This window comes from Stegodyphus dumicola, chromosome 5, assembly GCF_044657685.1.
Source record: "Stegodyphus dumicola isolate Sdum_Otavi_A_Nest chromosome 5, ASM4465768v1".
NCBI lineage: Eukaryota > Metazoa > Arthropoda > Arachnida > Araneae > Eresidae > Stegodyphus > Stegodyphus dumicola.
In genome coordinates, this window is record NC_140772.1 from 47486914 (window position 1) to 47509901 (window position 22988).

General features: G+C 32.4%; 1 protein-coding gene across 1 annotated transcript in view; it reads left to right on the forward strand.

The window, feature by feature from the left end:
* Positions 1-22988, forward strand: part of dysc (whirlin protein dyschronic) — a 668284-nt gene that overhangs the window by 246989 nt on the left and 398307 nt on the right. Inside the window, exons 4-5 of the mRNA XM_085816627.1 lie at positions 16153-16352; positions 21011-21059. Coding sequence (XP_085672753.1) covers positions 16153-16352; positions 21011-21059 — 249 coding nt within the window. The remainder of the gene's footprint in view (positions 1-16152; positions 16353-21010; positions 21060-22988) is intronic.

Here is a 22988-nt window from a genome sequence, read left to right on the forward strand (position 1 = left end):
TCGTTAAAATATAGCAACCTTTGATTGAGCTTCATGAATCTCTTCTTGCTAATGGTGCTGAATGTTTAGTGCTTATTACGGAAAACTGTTACTACAGTTTTACCACTTATATGTCACGTGGTTACCTGACGTAAGATATTTAAGAAAACATCAGTGCTTGCTTTCTTCCACAACTAGTAGAATTTTCAAGTCATTGAACGACCATCTCATTTGCAGCACTCCAATAAAAGTTAATACAGATTAATTAGCTACCACTGATGGTTGCGAAGTTTCCCATTAATAATAATGTTATGTATCCATTTGCACTCGAATGATTTTAAAAATGAACTACTCAAATAATATCAAAAGTTGATTTGATGATTTCTCAGTAGTATACTATGAATTCAAAAACATCAACTACCATGCAAACAAGTTCCCTATTATCCTAGAAAACATCGAAAGTATATAATACGGCAGAACGTTCGGAAAACAGTACTGTTAAAACCAAAACATCACAGGTGAAATGCACCCCAAAAGATTCTCCAGAAATGGGTCTGTGGAAGGTTGAAAAATTAAACCATTTAGCAAAACTAATTTTATGCTTCAAGTGTGAGTGAAGTATGATTACTGAGCTTGTAATGTTTTAATTTAATTAATACATTATCTTATAATTTGAGCTTAAGCACCACTGCTGCTTTCCATTAGCTTTCACCAGAATGTAAATAATATAAGAACAGAATTCCTGAAAGTCAAACAGAGAAGGAACTCTGACAGCAAAGCTGACCGTTTTACTCCTGTCTGGCCTAGAACTCCTAATTATGTCATCTGGCGTTAGCTTTTCGCCATTGGAGTTAGTCGTGTGAGACAACGCGTGTAAACTGTTCTTTTATGAATCTTTAGAGTTAATTAATATTTAATTTTAAATCAGTTGAAATCTCATTTAATTTTTAATAACTTTCTCACGTTACTTTGAAATCGCGCAGCCAGCGAAGGTTGATGTATAAGCACAATTGGAGCATTGTTAAGATAAATTTTAAGTAAAGAACATATTTAAATCTTATTCAGACTTTGTTGGTACTTACAAAAAAGATGGGGATAAATCGTTTGACAGTGCCAGTGGGGTCCAAGTTAGGTAAGTAAGGAGTGGAACCATACATATTTGTGTGGGGCATATGACTATGATGGGAATGAAGAAAAATAATCCCCAAACGGTTTTAAATTGAGATCTTGTCTATTCAAAGTTTCTGGCTTCTTCAGAAAGTGTGGGTCAGGTAGCCATTATCCTGTTTAAGAAGTATATTGTTATAAAAAATTGATATAGTATTTGATAACTTCAGCGGCATTTTGCGGATTCAGTGGTCGAGATTCCACTTACATATCCGTGCAATATATTATCTGTTTTAATACAGATAAACTCAAATGAATCTATATATTTTAATCATAAGTAAGCTACAATGGTTTTCAAACATTCTGTAAGCTAGAAAATTTGCCAATAGACCTTATATCTCTACTGTTATTAGCAGCTAAGTTCTCCTTCTAATGGCAACAATACGTTACTAAAATAATAACATGCAGTTATTTAAAACAAATACTGAATTGCAGAATGCATAAAAATGTCGGCCTGTGGCATATGTTATAGATTATACTTATAAATCGAATATTACTTATGATAATAGATTTTTAAATCGATTTAAGATTTATAATGAAAGAAAAAATTATAAATATTTATAACAATAATAGTAGATGATACTGTCAACGGAAAGCCACTGTCTAACACGAATAGATTAGTTTGTAGTCCCAAACTAATAATTAGTAATTATAAATTTCCATTTATACATAATGTCAGTGGAGTTAAAAGAAGTTCGGTTGCATAGAAAATATTTCTTTCATCTTTCCTTTCAAGTAAATGTACTGTAATCCTCTTAGTAAGTCCTTCACAAAAACGCAGTCCCTCAGATTCGTAATCCATTCGGAATTTCATTTTAGCTTTCTCATTTTTCTACATTGTTACCTGTTAAGAGGATTAAATCATAATTCAAATGAAGCATCTTCGTAATGAAGCTTAAGATTTTTAATCACTCTTGTAACTTTGACAACAGCAGTCATTAAGCAAAAACTCATTACTGAAACATCTTAGCAATTCCCAGAATTTCTGGTAATGATACCATTAAAGTATGCAAATTAACATCGGCGTGAATCTTAAACTTCAGTGCTCAGGTTGATCTCCTTGAGGAATACGAAACCTTTGTCTGCAAATATTTGCACCGCTGTTGTATTTTCGATCTTAATTATCTCGAGCAAGGATGGATCTCCGCGAAGTAAATTATCATCATCCGCCAAAGGCCATTTGAGCATAAGCTGTCGATCCATAATATTTTCAACAACACACCTAGGCGAGAAGTCCAGAATCTTCCCTGAATAGATTTTCAAACGATGAAATTGACTTAAAAATGATTTGAAAAGGATTATGAGAAATTCTAAGGGAATGTTTGATGTCTCTAAACTGGAATATGAAATTTAATATTTTCGTGTTTTCGATTATATCTTTGCGTTGAATACATATCTACCTAAAAAATTCTGAAAACAGTAATTTGGAATAGGAGAAGCTGTTAGGCCGTAGTTAGAAATTTCGCGTAATTTTTTATAAATTATTTTTTGAAATTTTGCATTGTAATTAAGTTGTAATATATGCAGTAAAATTGCTGTAGCGTTTCAGTTCGTGTATCTGACAAATGCAGATTGAAAAATGCAAAACTTTATTAACTCCTGGCTGCTCATACTCCAAAATAAACAGGCTGTTTAATGACCGAGAGTATTGGACTGAATTATTTTATACTACAACGAAGCACATCAGAGTTGTTTGACTAAGGGAACGGGTTCCTTCATGGAGAATCAACTAAGAGAAACATATTGACATTACACATAGGTATTTGGATTTATCAAACTGCAATAAGTTGCGCTAGGGATATCTTCTTGAGGCAAGGGAAGCCTTCCTTTGAGGACTTTCTAAGGAAAATTGGTTCATATTCATATAGTTAATCAAAATACAAAACAATGTTCAAGTAAATGGCCTTAAAAGGTAAGTGATCTGATGCTTTATCATTACAGACCACTTAAATTCCTGAAAGACGACCAGTTACTGACAACAGCTAGGCGCACTCATGGGGTTAAGCAACGTCGACTACTAGATGACAGGGCTGTACCTCTTAGGCTATCGCCAAATGGTACATTTGCTTATACTGCGAATTGGACTGTATTTCGTTCAATAATTTAGTTCCGAGCAATTTTACATTTTTTTCCTAGTAAGAGGCTTGTATTAATATTAAATGTTGCTATCGTCTATAAGTAGAAATCGGGACATGACGACAGTGTTGAAGAAATGTGTGGGGAAACGTAAAACTCCGCACAATCTCCCTTCCTGGAAAAAACTGCGTTAAAAATATGTAAAGGAGAAAAAAAAACTTTATTATTGCAAAAATCGTTTTGGAAAGTGAACATGACGTCCAAAAGAAGTTTAGTAATTTGCTTTCGCAGAAGCGCTGTTTTCATGAGACTGTTTGTTTACTGCACAAGCTAGTTGCTGTCACGAACCCTTGTCACCATCAAGTAAAATATAAGTGCACCATCAGGCAAAATCATCTGGGACTAGCCTGTTCTCTAGGACTCAAATACGCGCTAAACTACCCCTGTTAGTAGTGCTTTCGTCGTAATCCAAACAGTCACTAATACGTTTCGTAACCAAATAGATAAGACCGTTAAACAGTGGTAATTTGACACGAAATGAAATACCAGAAATGAGTGGATGCGGTGTCGAGGTTTTCATCATATTTACTGAAAATGAGAGTCATTTTCCCTTAAAAGTCCTTTAAAAAGAGGCGGTCATATACGTTGACTCATTCGGCACGGTTTGGTACGTTTCTATAGTATTTGTTTAGATTTAATTAAGTCATTTTTGTTCCTGATTCTTCAACTAGTGGATTTAAAATGACCAGCCGGTTGGGCACGGAGTGTTTGGCTAAGAGCTGATTTCCTTGATGGCAAAAGCAGGCCAGAAGTTTATCTCGGAAGCTTCATCCAGTGGAAAAAACCTCTCTACTTGGTGCTGTGTCTACATATTAACGACCACAAGGTTCTTCTTAAATACTTTTCAAAGTTGCATTTTTCTTAATAGAGTTATGTCATTAAAGGGAAGTAAATGATAGCAAATTTATTGATCTTAGATATGCATTTACACTGATAATGATTTTTAAAAATCCGATGCTGAACTTAATTGCATTGGAAAGTCTTGGTTAATAAACTAACATTTCGTATCGTCCATATAAATAAAATTTCCAATTAGTAAAATATTTATTTAGCTTTATTTAATGTGAAACAGAAAAATCCCATACCATTACGTATAAAACAGTCAGGGACATTCAGCATGAATTCCAGACATTGATTATTTTTCTGTGTCTTTGTTTGGTTTTAATACACAAATTCTGAAAGTAAATTTCGGAAGCAACTCAGACGTAAGAGCTTCTCATTTGCACAACTAAATCATAGATCCAGCTGTTACCTGAAACCTGATAAGCTATTCAACTTATACTTGTTTAACCATTATTTGCTGTGACGAATTTCCGTCTCCGCACAAAATATAAATTCATCAACGCTTGAATAGCATAGTCAAGAAGTAGAACTGAACTAAAAGTTTCATGAAAAGTTATGTCTTATAGAAAAATTGAAAACTAGCCACCGCTACTTGCAAAGTTTCAGTAAGTGAAATATTTGAATCAGTGCAAAACAGAAACTGACTGTCGACAATTCATTAAATCGTCTCCAGTAAAGTGGATTTTAGCTCTGCAGGCTAACAGGTAAAAATGTCACTCACTCAGTATACAAGTCGGATATAAGAGACTCATCAACTATGGAAGTCGCCCCCTCAGAGTAAACAGATTTAATCACTGCCATTGCATTCCCCCGATTACATGCGAAAACGTTGTTATACAAAACATCGTGGGAGAAGCAAAGCAAGGAGAAAACATTGCCATAATGCAGAACATCATCGTCAAAAATAAAGCGGTTCTAAAATATCCTCGTCGGAAAAAATGTAAAAAATAAAGCAAATAAAGGGTGGTAAAAACTAATAACATACAAATCATTGCATGAAGCTGACTTAGCAAGTTTACGCTTTGAAGTTTTAAAAGTTGTGAACGCATATTCGCATAGAGACTTGCGACCGCAAGAAGGAACGAAAAAGATTTTTACTTTTATATTTTTCAATTAAAAAATAAATTTTTTGTGAAAACGCAAGAAGGAAACTTAATCATTCAAAAATTGAAAATGAGTAGAAAATAAATGCTGCTTATAGCAATTAACATAATTTGATAGTTAATTAAACAATTTAATTAGAGGTAACCACATGCAGTTGCTCATCTTTCTTTTCCTAATTTTTTTATGATATTTTTCATTAAAATTTACCAATAAAATTTTATAAAAGATATTAATCAAAAATAAAATTTATTAATGAATTATATAAGTTTAAAATTCTTTTAACTACTGTACCTAACATTACTTTTATACTCGTTTTCAGTTTTTCATACTTAAGTTTTCTTCTTACTTCTTCAACCAAAATTTATTAGTTAATTCAAAAATATGAAATATAAAAGCAAAAATTTTCCTCATTCTTTCTTGCTGTCACAAATTCATTATGCGAATCTACGAAAGCTATTTCTGCGATGGCATCGTCATGCGATGATTTGTAGGTGCATTTTTTTAACACGATATTTTTGACGAAGATGTTTTTAAACTGCAAAGTTTTTGAACAACTTTATTCTCAATAGCGATATTTTGTACTACGATGTTTTAGAGCTACGATGTATTGTTGTTCTCCTTGCTTATAATTATATATTAATTTGAGCCTCATATATTTGCTATATATCTTTCCTCATATATCTTTTCGAAAACAGTGTACAGAGATAGGATACAAGTATAGTCCAAGGAGTAAAAATCTTTCTCTAAATTTCCTCATGCCGAGAATGCTGGTCTGGAAGAGGTTAGAAACCAAAGGAACGGTGTTAAGTTTCGTGGAGAAGTTCTTCATTAAGCGAGTCGTACTGCCCAAAGGTACCATAAACTGTCTAGGTAAAGCAATATGTGGCCAGACGTTAACAAGATTTTGTATCAGAATCGCAAAATTTACTGCTAAAGTAATAGGTGTCCTGTCTCATGAGGGCCATGCTAGCGATTTACAACTTGCATCTAGAATTATATATTTCAATTTGCGTTGGCGTCTAATTCATGCCATCTTTCTTTTTCATCAAAATGTGATAACCTAAAGAGAATAAAAATTTAATGTACATTGACTACAGTTTGTTGCCAAAGATTAAAATATGCCAATAAACTGTGTCACAAAACTGTCTGGAAAGTTGGAGAAAATAAATATGTTAGGAAGCCAATTTATTTCCTGCAATGCTTAAAATTGTCAGGCTGATAATTTAAGAATATAAGATGCCACTTTCTGATTTACTGGCTATAGTTTTCCAATAGACCTTTTGGATTTTAAACATATAATAAAAATATTTTAATCTCAATTATAAAACTTTGTAGAAAGTGAAATCGAATATTTTAATCTCGATTTTGAAGCAGTTATAATGACAGTTTAATCTCAGTTTTGAAGTAAGTGTAATTGTTATATTTTAATCTTAGTTTTATAAGCATAAATAAATACTTTAATCTCAGTAATAAGAGCATTTTAAACTTTTTGAATTAGCAGGAATTATAATTTAGTATTTTAATCTTAGTTTTGAAGAAAGCATAGTAAAATATTTTAATTTCAGCTCTGAGATTTTGCAGTACACGTATATGAATATTTCATTCTTAGCTTTGAAAGTAAATGCAGCTTCATATATTAATCACAGTTTTCAATTTTCAGTTAGCAATTTGTTTTCTATATTTGCCCACAGGAACTAAACTAAATTTTAGCACCTGCGGGCATTTTGACTATAGAGACATTAAGTATTTTTTTGGAAGCAGGCAAGATGAAAAGTTAACAACGCCTTCGCCGGGAATCGAACTGTGGACCTCTGGAATACCGGGCCAGTGTGCAGAACCACTACACCACGAAGGCACGAAAGGAAGGCGGGAGAAATACCTTATATACCCCCCCTTTTAAAGGGCGACTGGGGTTTTTAGGGGACCCAATCTCCAAATTGTGGGTGAGGAGAATCATCATCAAACACCCTTTTAGTTCGGGCGCCACTGTAGAGACATTAGGTATTTTTTTGGAAGCAGACGAGATGAAAAATTAGCAACCGCCTTCGCCGGGAATAGAACCACGGACCTTTGAAATACCGGCCCAGCGTGCAGCCACTACACCACGAAAGCACGCTAGTAAAGTGGGAGAATTACCTTATAACCCTTTTCTTTCAAAGCAATATCGTTCCTCGAGCAGCCTGCTGCCACTCGCTTTGCTCATTAAGGCAACAAAAGGCATTTTCCCTCTCTCTGCAACAGACACATAAGACGAAAGGGTTCTTCATTCCCAGTCCATTTGCTTAATATTTACTAATGCTTGCAGCTTACCACTTATACCCCGATTTCTCGACTTTCCTGTAAAAGAGTTGAACAACAGTTAAAATTAAACCGGAAGCCTATCTAACTGTACATAATACTCTTACTATAAAATTTATTGCAAATATTTACTTAATTATTTTAAATATTTTTACTATAAAAACGTAAGTATGCCTGTAGCTTGTAGCAACAATAATTGTTATATAAAAACGTAGCTGACAATATGTATTATAATATTATACTCTTATTTTTACAAATATATATTATATACATTTGTAAAAATAAGAGCACAGCATCCAATTTCTGAAAACGTATTGGCCGTTTCTTGGAACTTCGTATGACCATTAGTTTTGCTATACTTTTTCATTTCCTCAAAATTTTTATTTATATTATCTGTTGCAAAGGCTATCTGCCTAATACCATGTTTTATACATTTGTAAAAATCAGAGCACATCATCCAATTTATAATATCCTCCACAAATGCATTCCTCCCCGAGGGACTTTATAAGGGAAATTGGTAAATATTAATGTTACACATGAAGGAAAAGACTTAGCCCTTTCGGTGGGATTTAAGCTCAGATCAAATTACCAATCTTTACTGATCTTGGTTTCTCGGCCGTTGGTGGCGTATTTACAAAAGAAGATAAATTTTATTTTCTTTATCAAACGTTTAAGAAATGTAATAGTGTTATGCGTTAAAATGTATGTTGTATCTTTTGTTAAATCAGTCGCATTTTTGTACTAAACTGTGGAATATTTAGAGTCCGCGAGAATGAATGAATTTCATGAAGTCTGTATGAAATATGTGTTATGCCAAATGGATTAAAAATAATGTAATTTAATTCATTCGCTCAAAAGGATTATGAACAGAATTAATAAGTTTCAGTATGAGCACTATTATCAGCACGACAGGCTTCATAGCGATATTCATTTTCGGTCTCCACTCGGTAAGAACTACCGTATAGTTTTCGCAATTGGTCATGTAGTTTTCTTCCTGAGGTTATCATAGTGAGCTGTTTTACTGTAAACTTTATTTATAAAATCCCAGAAGAAGGAAGGTAGTGGGTAAGATTGTAAGCTACTGGGATCATAAGACGGTGTCTCCGAAAACATCGTGGCAAATACATTGCGAACGAAAACGTCGCGGAGAAAACAATGCAAGGCTAAAACGTCGTCGTACTAAACATCGTGGGAGAACGAAAACGTCGCGGAGAAAACAATGCAAGGATAAAACGTCGTCGTACAAAACATCGTGGGAGAAAAGAAAGCAAGGAAAAAAACTTCGCAGTTCTAAAACATCGTCGTTGAAAATATAGTGCTAAAAATAAAGCATCTACAAATCATCGCATGACGGTAACGCCGCATACATGCGTTTTAAGGCTTAAAAATTCGCACAGTCGCATAATAATTTGCAAGCGCAAGAAGGAATGAGGAATGTTTTTTTAATCCCAAAGGAGTGTTAGCCCAGAAGAGCTAGTAGTCTCAAAACGGGATTTTGCGTTGAATAACTATAAAATTCTGAATCGCGTTTCAAATTGTTGCCACTAAACATTATCATCCTGTATTATATTTAAAGAAATTAAATAATGAAGAATTTACATGTACACATTTGTTTTGCACTGTGAAAAAAGGACGGTACCAAGAGCCATCAAATTTTGGATGACGTAATCTTCCACCCGAACATGGGCACTTTAAAGCCTAAATTAATTATTTTGAATTTCGAATTTATTTTACTGTGTATTTCATATTTTTTAAAACTTTAACGAATTTTTTATTAACAAACTCAGTAATTTCAAAGCGAGCAATGGCAACACTGTACAAAAAAAAAAAAAAATTATCTCCAGCGCGCGTACTATCTATCGGAAATTCTAAAGAGAGGCCTTTTTAAAAATATTTTTAGCCCAAAGAAACATTAACCCAAATTCTTTGAAACTTGTATGTTAATAAAAAATATCCCTTTGGGTGTAATATTTACACCCAAATTTTATTTCAGACTTTAAAAAAATCTGAAAGCTTTCAGATTATTTTAAAATAATTTTAAACGGCTTTCCTTTATTTTCTTGTATTTTTATATTTTTGAATTAACTAATAAATTTTTGCTGTAAAATTAAGTAGAAAATTTAAGCATTCAAAGACTGAAAATGCACAGAAATATAATACTACGAATAGCAGTCAATATAATTTGAAACTTTTATAGTTAATTAAAAAAATTTTATAAAGTTTTATTGGTCATTTTTCATGAAAAAAACTAGTCTAAAAAGATTAGAAAGAGGAAGATGAGTAATTGCATGTAGCTATTTCAATAAAGTGTTTAATTAATTATCATATTATAAAACTACGTTAACTGCATTAATTTTCTACTTATTTTCAGTTCTTGAATGCTTAAATTTCCTTCTGAAATTTTCAGGAAATATTTATTAGTTAATTCAAAAATATAAAAGTAAAAATATTCCTTCTACGCTCGCAGATCATTGTGCGAATATGCATTAATCACTTTTAAATTCTGAAAAAAGAGGTCTTCGATGTTATATCATGAGAGGATTTGTATGCGCTTTATTTTTTAACACGGTTTTCTTCCGACGACGATGTTTTGTACACGATGTTTTTAGAACTGCGTTATTTTCTCTTTGCTATCTCCTCTCCCACGATGCTTTGTGCGACAACATTTTCGCCCCCTTGTGCTGTTTTCTGCGCGATGTTTTCGCTTGTAACCTCATGAAACAGGCCAATATCTGCCAATCCTCTGTCTGGGTACTCATTTTAACCTTCCGCTGGCTTCTCGTGTCCACAATAAAACATCTGCGCATAAGCATTTTGAGTGATTGAATACACAAACGCATTAAACATATTTTTTAAGGGGATTCATACACCTTAAAACCGATAAGATGTTCGAATAGGTGACTGTTGCAAGAATTCGGATAACTTATTTATTTTAAAAGCAATTACTACCAACTTTTTACAGCTAACTACATAATATAGCTGCTTTCTGAAATAGTAATCAGAAAGTTTGTGTTGCCACAAATATTTTTGTAATTTAATCAGCTTCGTGACAACATTTTTCGTCATGTTTCCAACCTGCGCGCACAGTTTAAAACATTCTGTTTCATAATTTAATTCCATATTTAATATATAGCTTTTATAACATTTGGAAACTACTGTGAACCTAAAATTCTATAAATTTCATGTTAAATTTTTATTTTATTTTGAGTTGAGTTTATGAAATGTATTTTATTAAAATTTTTTTTAATGTTTTCGCCCATAAAATTTTTCAATATTAAAATATTTATCAGATTGTTGGTTCAGTTAGAAAATAATGCCCACATAAAGAATTCCATCCAATTTCAAGTATGTACCATTAGCCATTTTTAAAATATTATGCGCGCAAGGTGGAGACACGGCAAAATATTTTGTCACAAAGAGGATTAAATTACAAAAATATTTGGGGCAACACAAACTTTCTAGTTACTAGTTTCCAAATCAGCTATATTATGTAGTCAGCTGTAAAAAGTTGGAAGTAATTGCTTTTAAAATACATAAAATATCCCAATTCTTGCAACAGTCACATATTCGAAGATCATGAGGGGTTTAAGGTGTATGAGTCCCCTTAAACCCTTATGTGCATGTTCTCCATTTGGGCGATAATAAACTTAATTTATTGAAATAACATTTAAGTCCTCTTCCCAAAAGCATAACCTGAAAAACCTAAATAAACACACTTTCAATCTATGTCAAGAAATACGTATTTCAGAGACCTCATGAAATATATACTATTCTTTCTCAAATGCCCTGCATATTCCATTTAATATGGATATAGGTTTTATAGGCATAGTTAAAAGATTAGCACTGTTTAATTTATCCATCATCATTATTATAACCGCAGTACTTTCTACGTACTTTCTTTATTTTTACCAAAATACTACGTGAATACGATCAAATATTTAATAAAATAACTCTTTGCAGCAAATGCGGATATATGGTAACTATGCAAATAAATGATATGTGGACAAACTATTAAACTGTAACTATTAAAAAATACTACTGTAACAAGCAGTACTCATAATGAAAATTAATTATTTTATTATAATAATTACCGTTGGCGCAGTTTTCATAAGTGTATTAAATTTAAGTAACTTTCCCTTCTTTCTCTAAGTTAACTACAATTCCTATTTTTACATATTAAAATTCAATTACATGCTTTGCTGCATATTTTCAGGCACATTTTCCAGTACTTAAAGGGATATTACCTGGTTTTTGGTGGAACACAAAAGCCTTATATCTACCATTACAAAAATCTGAGTTTAGAAAACGCTCCATTTAGCTCGAAACTAATTTACCCAGTACAGAAAAAAAAGCGTAATGAATTTAAACAAAACCTCCTTTGGTTATTTATGGCTAAAGAGTACCTTGTCAGCTGCAGAAATTTTTCTAAAAGCGACATTTTTAAAAGCAATCAATTTAACTTATTAGCTGGAAACGAACCCATGCTGATGACGTCACGCAATACCAAATCTGATTATTTTCGCTCGATGAATATTTAATAATCCTGCATCATTCTTTTAATAATACCTTTAGAGTACCAGTTCTTAATCTCTTTAAGATGCAGAAAGGTAAAGAGCTTATATTCTCAAATCTTTGCTTGGCTGTAAGAATTTATAACTTGTTACTAATTTAGAATCTTTTTATAATCTTTCCTATATTTTATTGCTTATGTCTCTTGCTCGTTCTAGAAATTTTCCAAAGAAGAAAAGAGGATTTCAAAAAATATCATTTAAAATGAGGTCCTTGTGGGATGACTTGGGTGGAAAACGTCCGTAATTTTATTACTAGATCATCAAAGTAATACATGTTTAGTAATTTTTAAAAGGTTTAGCTGAACTAAATCCTTTTATTTTAAAATACATAACTCAAGCTCTTATTACACATGAACATGCATAACACTGAGGCATTTTATAATACTAGGGCAATTTTTGCATACTCTTGCCCTACGCTTCTGCTGCAGCCCGTTAAAAATTTTCACTGTTTAATGGACTTTCAACTCCAATTTAATTTAATTATAGTATAAGCATTTTTATCGCAGGTGGCAAGGTCTGGACTGTAGGTCTGATGTGCCCAAACTCCCCTTGAAACTCCCATTCACACAATTCATGCAGCAGTTGTTGCTGGAAGAACTAACGCGTTGAAATAGCTATTATTTGGCTGCGGCAATATATGGCTGCAGATTACCGTCAGAAGAATTAGTGTTTTGGGAGGAGAAAACGTCTTCCTGAACAATGATGAATTCTAGAAAACACTAGATGCATTTCCCAATGAACTGGTAACAGTTTGATGGTTTCCATCTTTTCGCAGTAAATAAACTTAAGGTCTAGGTCAGGGTTTCTTAAACTTTTCTCAGTCGCGATCCCTTTTTATCACTGAGATTTTTTCGCGACCCCCAGGACCCCATAATATTTACAATTAATAACATATACTATTGCATAACATATACTATTGCAGTTTAATTTCTAATTTTAAGACATAGAACAGTGTGAAAATTTTAAATAAGTAGCAGACGAAAAGACAGCGTCACGTGCAAAACAACGAAAATGAGCGTTTATACTATAAAAAGAACGCGTCGAAACGTTTTCGTTTTTTTCTTTGTCTCAATTTTCAGATACATTGTGTAAAAATATTTGGCAATTGTAAAATTATTATAAAAATTTAAAGAAATATCAAAACTGCTAAAATTTTTGGCGACCCCTTGCTGAAGATCCCGCAACCCCCTAGGGGACCACGACCCACAGTTTAAGAAACCCTGGTCTAGGTTAATCCACTCCCAGATAAACGGTGATTCACGTACATGAATTCACATGCACATACGTGCAATTTTGATGCGCATTGTATTTTACCGAGAATATATTTTTGACATATATTATTACACACATGTATTATTTTGTTATATATTGTTATACACATATTAACAACTGTGCGTTTGTGCACTTTTGAAAACGCACAGTCGCTTTCTTGATAGTTTTTAGATCAGAACCGTTTCTTAGCTCGCTGTGTTTTGTATTCCCAAAAGGTGTTTATATGTTTGTGATTAATATTTATTGTATATTTATCGATATATAGGATAACGATATTTTATCAAAATTTATCATGTAAGTAATAAAATTTTATTTGTTTTCACGTTTTTCAAATTTTCATTCCGATTAAATGCACATATTTTATAGAAATTGTGTAGATAATAAAATTTCATTTTTGTTTCAAAATTTTTCATGAATACTCACAAATATACTTATTTTTAAGAGTTAAAAAAGATGAACATATTTTAGAGAACGAGTAAATTAAAATTCCTTATATTTTATATAAATTATTAGAAAGAATCTACCATATAAAATTTTAGCCCACAAGAGAGTTAGCCCGAATGGGCTACGAAACGGGATTTTGCTTCGTCCACTGTATTCGGCTGTATCACTTTTCATACTGTTTCCACCGAATATTATCGTCCTATATTTTTAAAGAAATTAAATAATGAAGAATCTGCATATATGTATGTATGTCCCTCTCATTGTGAAAAATTGACAGTACCTATAGCCATCAAATTCTGAATAGCGTAGTCCTCCACCCGAACATATGCACGTGGAAGGCCTAATTTTGAATTCTGAATTTATATTTCATACTTTGTAGAGCTTTAGTTAAGTTTAGATCAACAAACTCAATGATTTGGAAACGAGCAATAGAACCACTGTACGGAATAAAATATTTTTATCTCAAGGGCACGAGTTTGTCTGTCGGAAATTCTAAAGATATTCTAATATTCTAAATATTGTATGGTTTTTCTCTTGAATTGAATGTTATGTGGTTTAAATACAAGGAACATAATATTTGATAAAGAAAGTTAACACAAAGCGTTAATAATAAAAAGACAGAGATTTTGCAAGCTATCATTCGTATTAAGAAAATTGAACACTGATATGGTGAAATGAGAGATAGAGTGAAAAAAAAGCAGGAAAATATATACCAATACTTGACATTAAATCGGGAATTCTAAACGTATACTGGTATACTGCTTTTAAAATTTCTGTGGTTTTGTAATTGAATTGTATATAATGTAAAGAAATGCGCGAAGAAAACGATACTCTCTACATATAATAAAAGAAAGAGTCTGTCTATGTGTATGTGTGTGTCTTTCGTTCGCGCTGCGCGTAAGCTAATAGACTCACGGCTACGAAATTTGGTACATAGGTGCATCTAGACAGGAGCCAGTTCACCTCGAAGCGATTTTTTTCCAAATTCGAATTAGAATTTTTTTTATTTTATGTTTTGTGACGAAATCGCGTCATTTTGAGACATAATGGGCTATAGGAAACGAGATTTTACTCTACACACTCCAGTTTCACATCGTCATGAAACTTAGGCACTTAGCTATTTTAAGAACTTTAAAATAAATTTCGTGTTTCAATAAATCGATTCAATCGAATTTATTTAACAAAGTGAGCTTAACACCTTTTCAACGGGATTTTATTCAACGGGAAAGTTGAAATAACATGTAGATGTGCACCTTGTACTTTGGTTGCAATCGGCCGCACCAAACGTACATAAATATATTTATATATATATCCACTCTGTTACCCGGCTCAGTGATCTCAGTTTCTTTACTCTTATATGTTTGTAAATTGTACATGTTTTGCTTTAAAAATGATTAAATTATGTTGTTTTTATCTTCCGGTTAAGGGTTTTATGCCTTTAGTAAATCTTTGTGCAATATTTTTAGAATTATCAACAATTTTAAAGTTCTTTACGTGCCGCTAAGCCTTTTTTTATGGCGGCCATTGATTGTTTACATTTGAAACAGCAGACTAGTGGATTTGTTGCCAATCTAGAGAAACGTAGCTTCGCAACAACAAAGATAACGACTTCATTTATTATTGCCAATTAAATCATCTTAATCCTTTCTGGAATTTTTCTGGAAATACTCAATCTTCCGTGAAAAACTGTTTCTTTTTTGTTTTATTTGCTTAATTTCTTTTATACATCATTTTAGCTTTATTGAATAGAACATATGGCAACGATTAGATAATTCTATTCTTTGATATAAATTTTGTGCATTATGAGTTATAATATGATTCATGTCTGAATGATTGTTTTTTCCCTGACCTTTAGTCAGAGCTAGTTAACTTTAAAATAAATTTTCAGTATGGTAGCTTGTCTATGAAACTCGTCCTATCAGTAGCTGGGCACTTAAAACCGATGAATACTGCGAGTACGACTCACATTCGAACACAGGCGGACGGGCTGGCAGTCGTAGCTCTCTCCATGTGTAATGTGAATATGACACAGTTTTTACTAGGAAATCCTCCACAAAGACGTACTTCTCTTAGGCAGAGAGCCTTCGTGTGCTTTGGCACATTCAATAACTTAACCATCTATATAACCATGATGTAGAAATGCTGTTTTATGGGAAAATCAACTTGTTCGTTGAAGTTCTTACTGATTCACAATAGAAGCAAAGCAACAAAGAAATAGTTTAAATCGACACCATTTGCTGAAAGCTGTTATTTATTTTCCTATTTTTATACATATTGTATATTTCCCTGTAACTGTAATAATACTTTAAATGATTTTTATAATTATTGTTTTCTGCAGTTTGGCGACCAAATCATCTCGGTCAACGATATCGACTTCACCAACATCACTCACGACGAAGCAGTGACTCTTCTACAGTCCTCCCCCCACATGTCCATGGTAGTGAGAAGCGAGGGAAGGGTGCCTCACTCCACGATCCCTTACTCCCCCAATGAGACGGCAGCTTCCTCCTCGGCCTGGTACACAGAAAATCGACCCGAGTAAGTTATTTTTATGCCCTGTAATCCCTTTCTACTTCCTCTCACCTTAATACCTTCTCCGGATATGATAGGTCACGTGACAGCGTAGAATTTCCACATATGAAGAGGAGAGCTGGAGAAGATAGAATTTTGCGGAAATAATATTGCTTCCTGAGCGGATTATGAAGCTTTGCTAATCCATTTGTTAATCCATCTACGAATTTTATCATTTCCAACACCACTCGAGTGACAAGTTGGTTGAATTCTGTCTTGTTAAATACGTAAATTTTCCAATATCTCAATCAGGTCTAACTAGAATTATAATTCGTGATTTACAGCTGCTGAAGTTCTTACTGATTCACAATAGAAGCAAAGCAACAAAGAAATAGTTTAAATCGACACCATTTGCTGAAAGCTATTAAGTTATTTGGAAACCAATAGAAAGTAAGTGAAAAATCTGTTCTATGAACATGCAGACACCATTAGGTTCATAGAAGCCGAAAATGTGATAAAATAACTGAGCTCTCGCCAAGAATCGAACAATGGAATTTCTAATTTGCCAAATGAGTGCCAGCTTAAAGGATGACTGAGTACGAGGTATTGGGTTTTGAGATACGAGATTTAATCGACCAAATTAAAGTGTAGACAAATTATAGTCCTCTAAGTTGTAATTCAGGCACCATTCTAGATGTTGAAATAATTTTGTATTTAGTATATTTAATCAGCTTAGATCTGGTAAATTTATAACTATTTACTACCGTCAGGCAGTAAATGAATGCTACTGATGAAAGAAATCTGATAGTAAGGCAGTGGAAAAATTATATTAATTAGATAATAATAATTGAGAACAGTAACTGCATACATTTTTTGTTGAAGAAATACGAAAATTCCTGATACTTAGATTTACACTGAAGCATATCTAACTATTTTTAAATTTTTTAAAGGGATTAAAATAGTGGCATTAAAAGACAACCAATGAGTTAGCAGTTACTACTCATCTTCAATCAAATCTTTGTCATGTAGTTGTTCTAGTAATCGGAAAGATAATTTATGAAAAGGGCACACATAAAAATAAGGCATTTGTATCATTAGAAAAACTGTATTTTTATTTTGTATCTTAATATCATTTATACCTTAATAAAAAAAGAAAAACTTTTGTGAAAAGCAAAAAATGCTTTTCATCCTGTGTCTGAGTTTTCAGTGAAATTTTCTATATTTCGCAATCAAGTAAAACTCAAGATCCTTTGGGAGTTAGATAACTTCAAAAGATCCAATAGGAGCCGAATAGAAATCAGAAATATTGATACGTGAAGTCTCTGGTATTTTATTGCAAAAGGAATAGAGTGATTTTGTGTAATGAAACATTTCTTGGTACAATGTAGAAAGATTGAATGTAGTATTTTTTATCATTAAAGTAAAAGTCTTTTTATTTGATTAAACGATTACGTGATTCAGTACGAAAATGAAAGAAGTTATTAATGGTAAATTCGATCTTTAGCTTCGTAGATAACTGTTTTAAAACATATATGCCTTGTCTCTTTGGTTTAATCTGTTTTCAAAAAGGAGTAACACATTTTCATTTCCTTTTCTTTCTAAATCTTATTTTTCTTTTACAGCTTTATATGTTAGCCTAGAAATAATACAGTAATTTCCTTGTTTCCATACTGGTCCATTGTAATATCTTAAACTAATTATGTATGTCAAAACTCTACCCGATCTGCGGTGAAACTTAAAATTCGTGCAAAGAACATTATTTGCTAGTATGCTGTATATCGCTTTATAACTCTGTGGCGTGAAATTTCAACATAATTCTAAACATTTTCAACATACCTACTATCACACAGAGAAAACCTGTTGGCGAGTTATCGTTCTATACAATTAAATAATTTTCACATGAAACATATATGAAATTTAAATCCAAATAAAAATAAAGTCTGTAAGGTTTCAGATTTTAAATAACGTCCAAAGAGGCGTTTCTTTTAACATTTTGTGTGTTACCTTTATTTATTAAATATCATGTTCTTTGCACTTAAACCATAAAATTCAGTTCAATAGCAATATCGCAAAATAATTTTAAAATGAGCCTATCTTTAGAATTTCCGATACAGAGTCCTGCGTACTGGAGATAAAAATGTTTTCTTTTTTCCGTACGGTGTTGCCATTCCTCGCTTTGAAATCGTTGAGTTTGTTAATCAAAAATTCGTTGAAGTGTTACAAAATATGAAATCGATAATAAAACAAATTTCAAATTCAAATTAGGGCTTCCATGCCCATATTCTATGGAAGATTACGTTATTCAAGTTTTGATGACTCTAAGTACTGTTGTTTTATTGCAATGCGAGAAACATACATACATACAAATATACATGCAGATTCTTCATTATTTAATTTCTTTAAATATAATACAGGGCGATAATATTTGGTGGCAACAATTTGAAAAGTGAAAGAACGCTTATCGTGAATCGACGCAAAATGCCAAAACGAAATCAATAGTCCTTCTCGGTAAATTCCCTCTTTGGTATGATAAAATTTATTTAGCCATCCAATTGTGGTTTACAAATGAAATTACACAACATGAACTCAGCACATCTATTTATTTACATTAAGTAAATGTAGTGATACAGCACCGAAGCGGCGAATACTCCACAATTAAGGTTAACCCTTCGGTTGCGAGATATGCAATTCTTTCTCTCCAAATATACGCGCGATATCTTATTAATCGCAGATTTGTAATGCGAGTCCTACTCTTTTGAGCCCACTGCGTAACTGGAATGCTCGTTGGTCATCATCAAAAGTTTTAAAGTCTTATTTTGAAAGTATGAAGCATGTCTTTTAAATTTTGTTAACTTTCTGTGTTTTGAGCAAAAATTGTAATAACAGCTACTATGGATAGAATAGCGTTTAGCTCAAAATCCACTATTAGTTAAACTTAGGAGTAATTTTCATAATTTCATCATATGTTCTCCTCCAAGCTTTTTGCTGTTATGTTGTGCATTTTCTACGCAAATTTCTATGTGTGCAATTCTCTCTTTCGCGCAATTTCTGTGTCGTCTAGAATCGTTGAGTTATGTATAGAAAATTATCCAAGAAAAACAATGGGTTGATCTTTACAATATGGTAACTGGTAGTTTGGCGACATTTTGGAGGCGATAAAGGTTACTACCTGGCACTTTGGTAATAATGTGAGCAGTACTCAGTTCCGATTACGCATTATTTTGTGTGAGGGAAATGAGAGATCATGGGATATGTCATGTGATATTAATGGACGAATTACGGTTCTTTAATCGAAAAAGGGGGGAAATCGGGAAAAAATCTGGAAATTTTGTATTTGGCTTTATTCTGTGTAGTGTGAAACAGTGTTCGTGAATTTTTGGATCCCATGGCCGTAACTAAAGTGAATTCGAAATGGGTATTTATGTATGTATTAATTTAATGTATGTGCTCATTTATATTTTAAGTAGTGTTTTTGAATTTAATTATATTTTAATTAAATGATATTTATTTTGTGAATTTTATGTTTGTAGGAATTTGATATACGTTTTAGTTGAAGTAAACGTGCATGGAAATAATTTAAATATCTGACAATAAGTATTTGTAATGGTTGCGGTATGAATTCGTTGGTGACGTGTATAATGTAATAGATGATTTAGAGGTAAAAGTTTTTGGATATTTTATTTATTTTATATGTGGAAATGTTCATTACTTTTTCGCGATCAGGTAATTTCATATATGTTCTTTTTACCGGGTTTAAAGATTGAGAAAATTGTCATGTATTTTCGTGAAATTTTTCTAATTTATGAGAAAAAAGCAGTGTACATGGATATAGTGAAGAGTGTGCGCAATGCCATTTTTGTGGAATTCTGGGATGTTTTTTTAAGTAAAAATAAGTCGGCGTGTACATGGTTTATGTGTATGTGTTATTTTGAAAAACGCGTAAGGAGTATGGTATTGTGCACTTTTTCCCAATTTTGCAGTGAATATTTGTCATGATTAAGCAGTTTTGTTAGATAAAATTTCTAGCATAAGTGTAATTCGGCTAGTAGATTGTTGGAAGAAGTGTTCAGTAGATAAAAAGAAAAGAAACATGTCTTTACTTCGTGAAGACAAAATGGCGGCGGGAAAAAAAAATAGAGGGTTGCTGTAGGAGAGTTGGTCGCCAAATGTTCGCCAAAAAACGCCAAGTTACCATAATGTAAAGATCAACCAAACAATGGTTCAACTGTTTTATGTTACAGACAAAACGAATTTATGCAGGAACTATCTATATATAGTTCCTGCATCATTATGGTTTAATTTTAAACATTCCAAATGACCTTTTCTTGTTTGTAGAAACTTTTGGAACAACAAATATACTGAAAACACATATCGTTAAGCTTTTTGAAGAGAGGAATTTAGTGGAACTTATATTTGTGACATAAAAAGTAGCATTTCAAAAATAAAAGGTCATCTATGCGATAAAATTCTTTGATTTAAGGATTTAAACAGATAAGCTGCGATTAATAAGAAAGAAGAAATGTATACCAAATAATGAATAAATTTCTTTAAGTTGCGAACGAAGAAATTAAATTAGAAAAGAACCGGAAATATTTGTAATGAGAGATCATTCGCTCCATATATTCACAGATTATTTCCGAATTATTTTATGCTTGCCTAACGAATTTCTTTTCCATACTTTTCAGATTATCTAGGAAAGGAAGTCCGAGGAAACGAGATCATAAAGCAGAAGAAGTAAGTAAAATTTTCTTGAAGTGAAAAATTCAGTCTTTAAAGAACAGACATTTCGCAATTTAAAAACATAATCCTTAATTAAAAATATTTCTCAAGCAGAAAATTTTAAGATTAACTTATTTATTTATTGTGAACCAATGTGTTTCCATAGTTTCTAAGTCATTTGTTTTTGAAATTTGGAATTAATTAAATTATAGCCCATGTATAATTGTATTGCATTATGGTAAAGAAAATATTGATAAATAACTTTATTCTTAACCATTTGGTTTTCATTCCCAGCTTAATGTGCGAGCCAGTAAATTTTTTGCATAGATATGTCTTGAAGAACTAAATCTTTGCTTTATTAAATAAATACACTATAGTTTCCACCTGAATTTACTATGGAATAATAGCAAAACTTTCTCACACCTTTGGTTTCGCCATTTTGAACAGCTTATTTTTAATGTAAGATTTTATGTTCTCTTTCTTTAATTTCTAAAAGGCGAATTCGGTCCTTATGTTTTAAGACAGCCATCTTAATGCAATTCGGTGATGTTTTACAGATGAAAAGGTAGAAGTTACTTATCGTCTGCAAGTTGCTGGCTCTCCCGCCCATTTTTTAGAAAGATTCCCAAACTATCGATATTTATAATAAGTCGGTAAAAATTATCAACATATAAAAAGATAACATACTTTTGCAATTTAAAATACAAATTTTAATTATTAAATAAAAATTACGTGCTACATTAAAAAAAAACGCTTGCATTCTTATTCAAATATTTTTGAATTTTCCTCCACTGTTTCGTCTCTCGAAGTACACAGAGATCTGTTTTCGCTTTAAAAAAATCAGAGAATTGCGCAGACAAGACTTCTTGCAAACCTCGGAAGCAGCGGCTATCTAGAAAACGCATTTCTTCGTTGTTCAAAGAAATCCTCGTTGTGCGAAATTAGGAAACTTTCCGGAAAACGTTTTATTCCTGCAGAAATTTTACCACAGTTTCTTCCATTGTTAAATTCTACAATCTCATGTTTCAAAATACGTTTAAAGCAAGACGATTTGCTTGTAAAAACCGTTTGAACTTGGAGTACAACTACAACAACAGCAAATGCATACAAAAATGGCGGCATTACTTGACTGAAGGAGCGTAATTGCCGGAAGAATGGTTATGCGCATGGTTACCAGAATTTCAAACATACTGAAACTTTGACGACTTATACCAAGTTGGTTGTGTTAATACCGAATGAATTCTAAATTAGTTGATCGACGGTAACTTTTTAAAATCATTTCAGGTGTTAAACTGAAATGTACGTACCGTGAACAGCTTGTAATTTCTTTTCAATCTTATAAGCTTTATATTTTTAATTTTTTTGAATTTTTAAGAAAAATTTAATGATAAATTGTTCGATGTGTTAAACTGCAATCTGCAGTTTTCAGATTACAATATATGCTGCTATTTTACAAGTATGAATCATATTTTAAATTATAATTCAAGCGAAGCGTGTTACTCTTTTGAAGACTCCTGTTCACATTTTAAGTTTTATTAGATTAAGAATTCTCAAATGGAGATGAATTCCTTTCTTGGGAAGATCTCATAGATTCAGGGGCTGAGAAAACATTGAAAATTTATGAGCAAATTTCATGCATATATCGCAGTGAAACCAATGGAAATGCTTACTTATTTACATTTATTGACTTATAACTGTAAATTACATACTAATAAGTATATCAGTCGAGTAGTTATATATAAATTTTGGAATAATAATGCAGACAAATGTCCCGCCAACTTCTCATATGTAGGCCGCCGAGCCGGTATAGTGGTTAGGGACACTGACTGCCTTAGCGATGAGCCCAAGTTCGAATTCCAAAAAAAGAATGGTTGTAGCTGCCCGTTCCTAGGAGGCAACGGTGGCCACCTGCTAAGTGCTTCCATAATGAAATGGCCACTACTT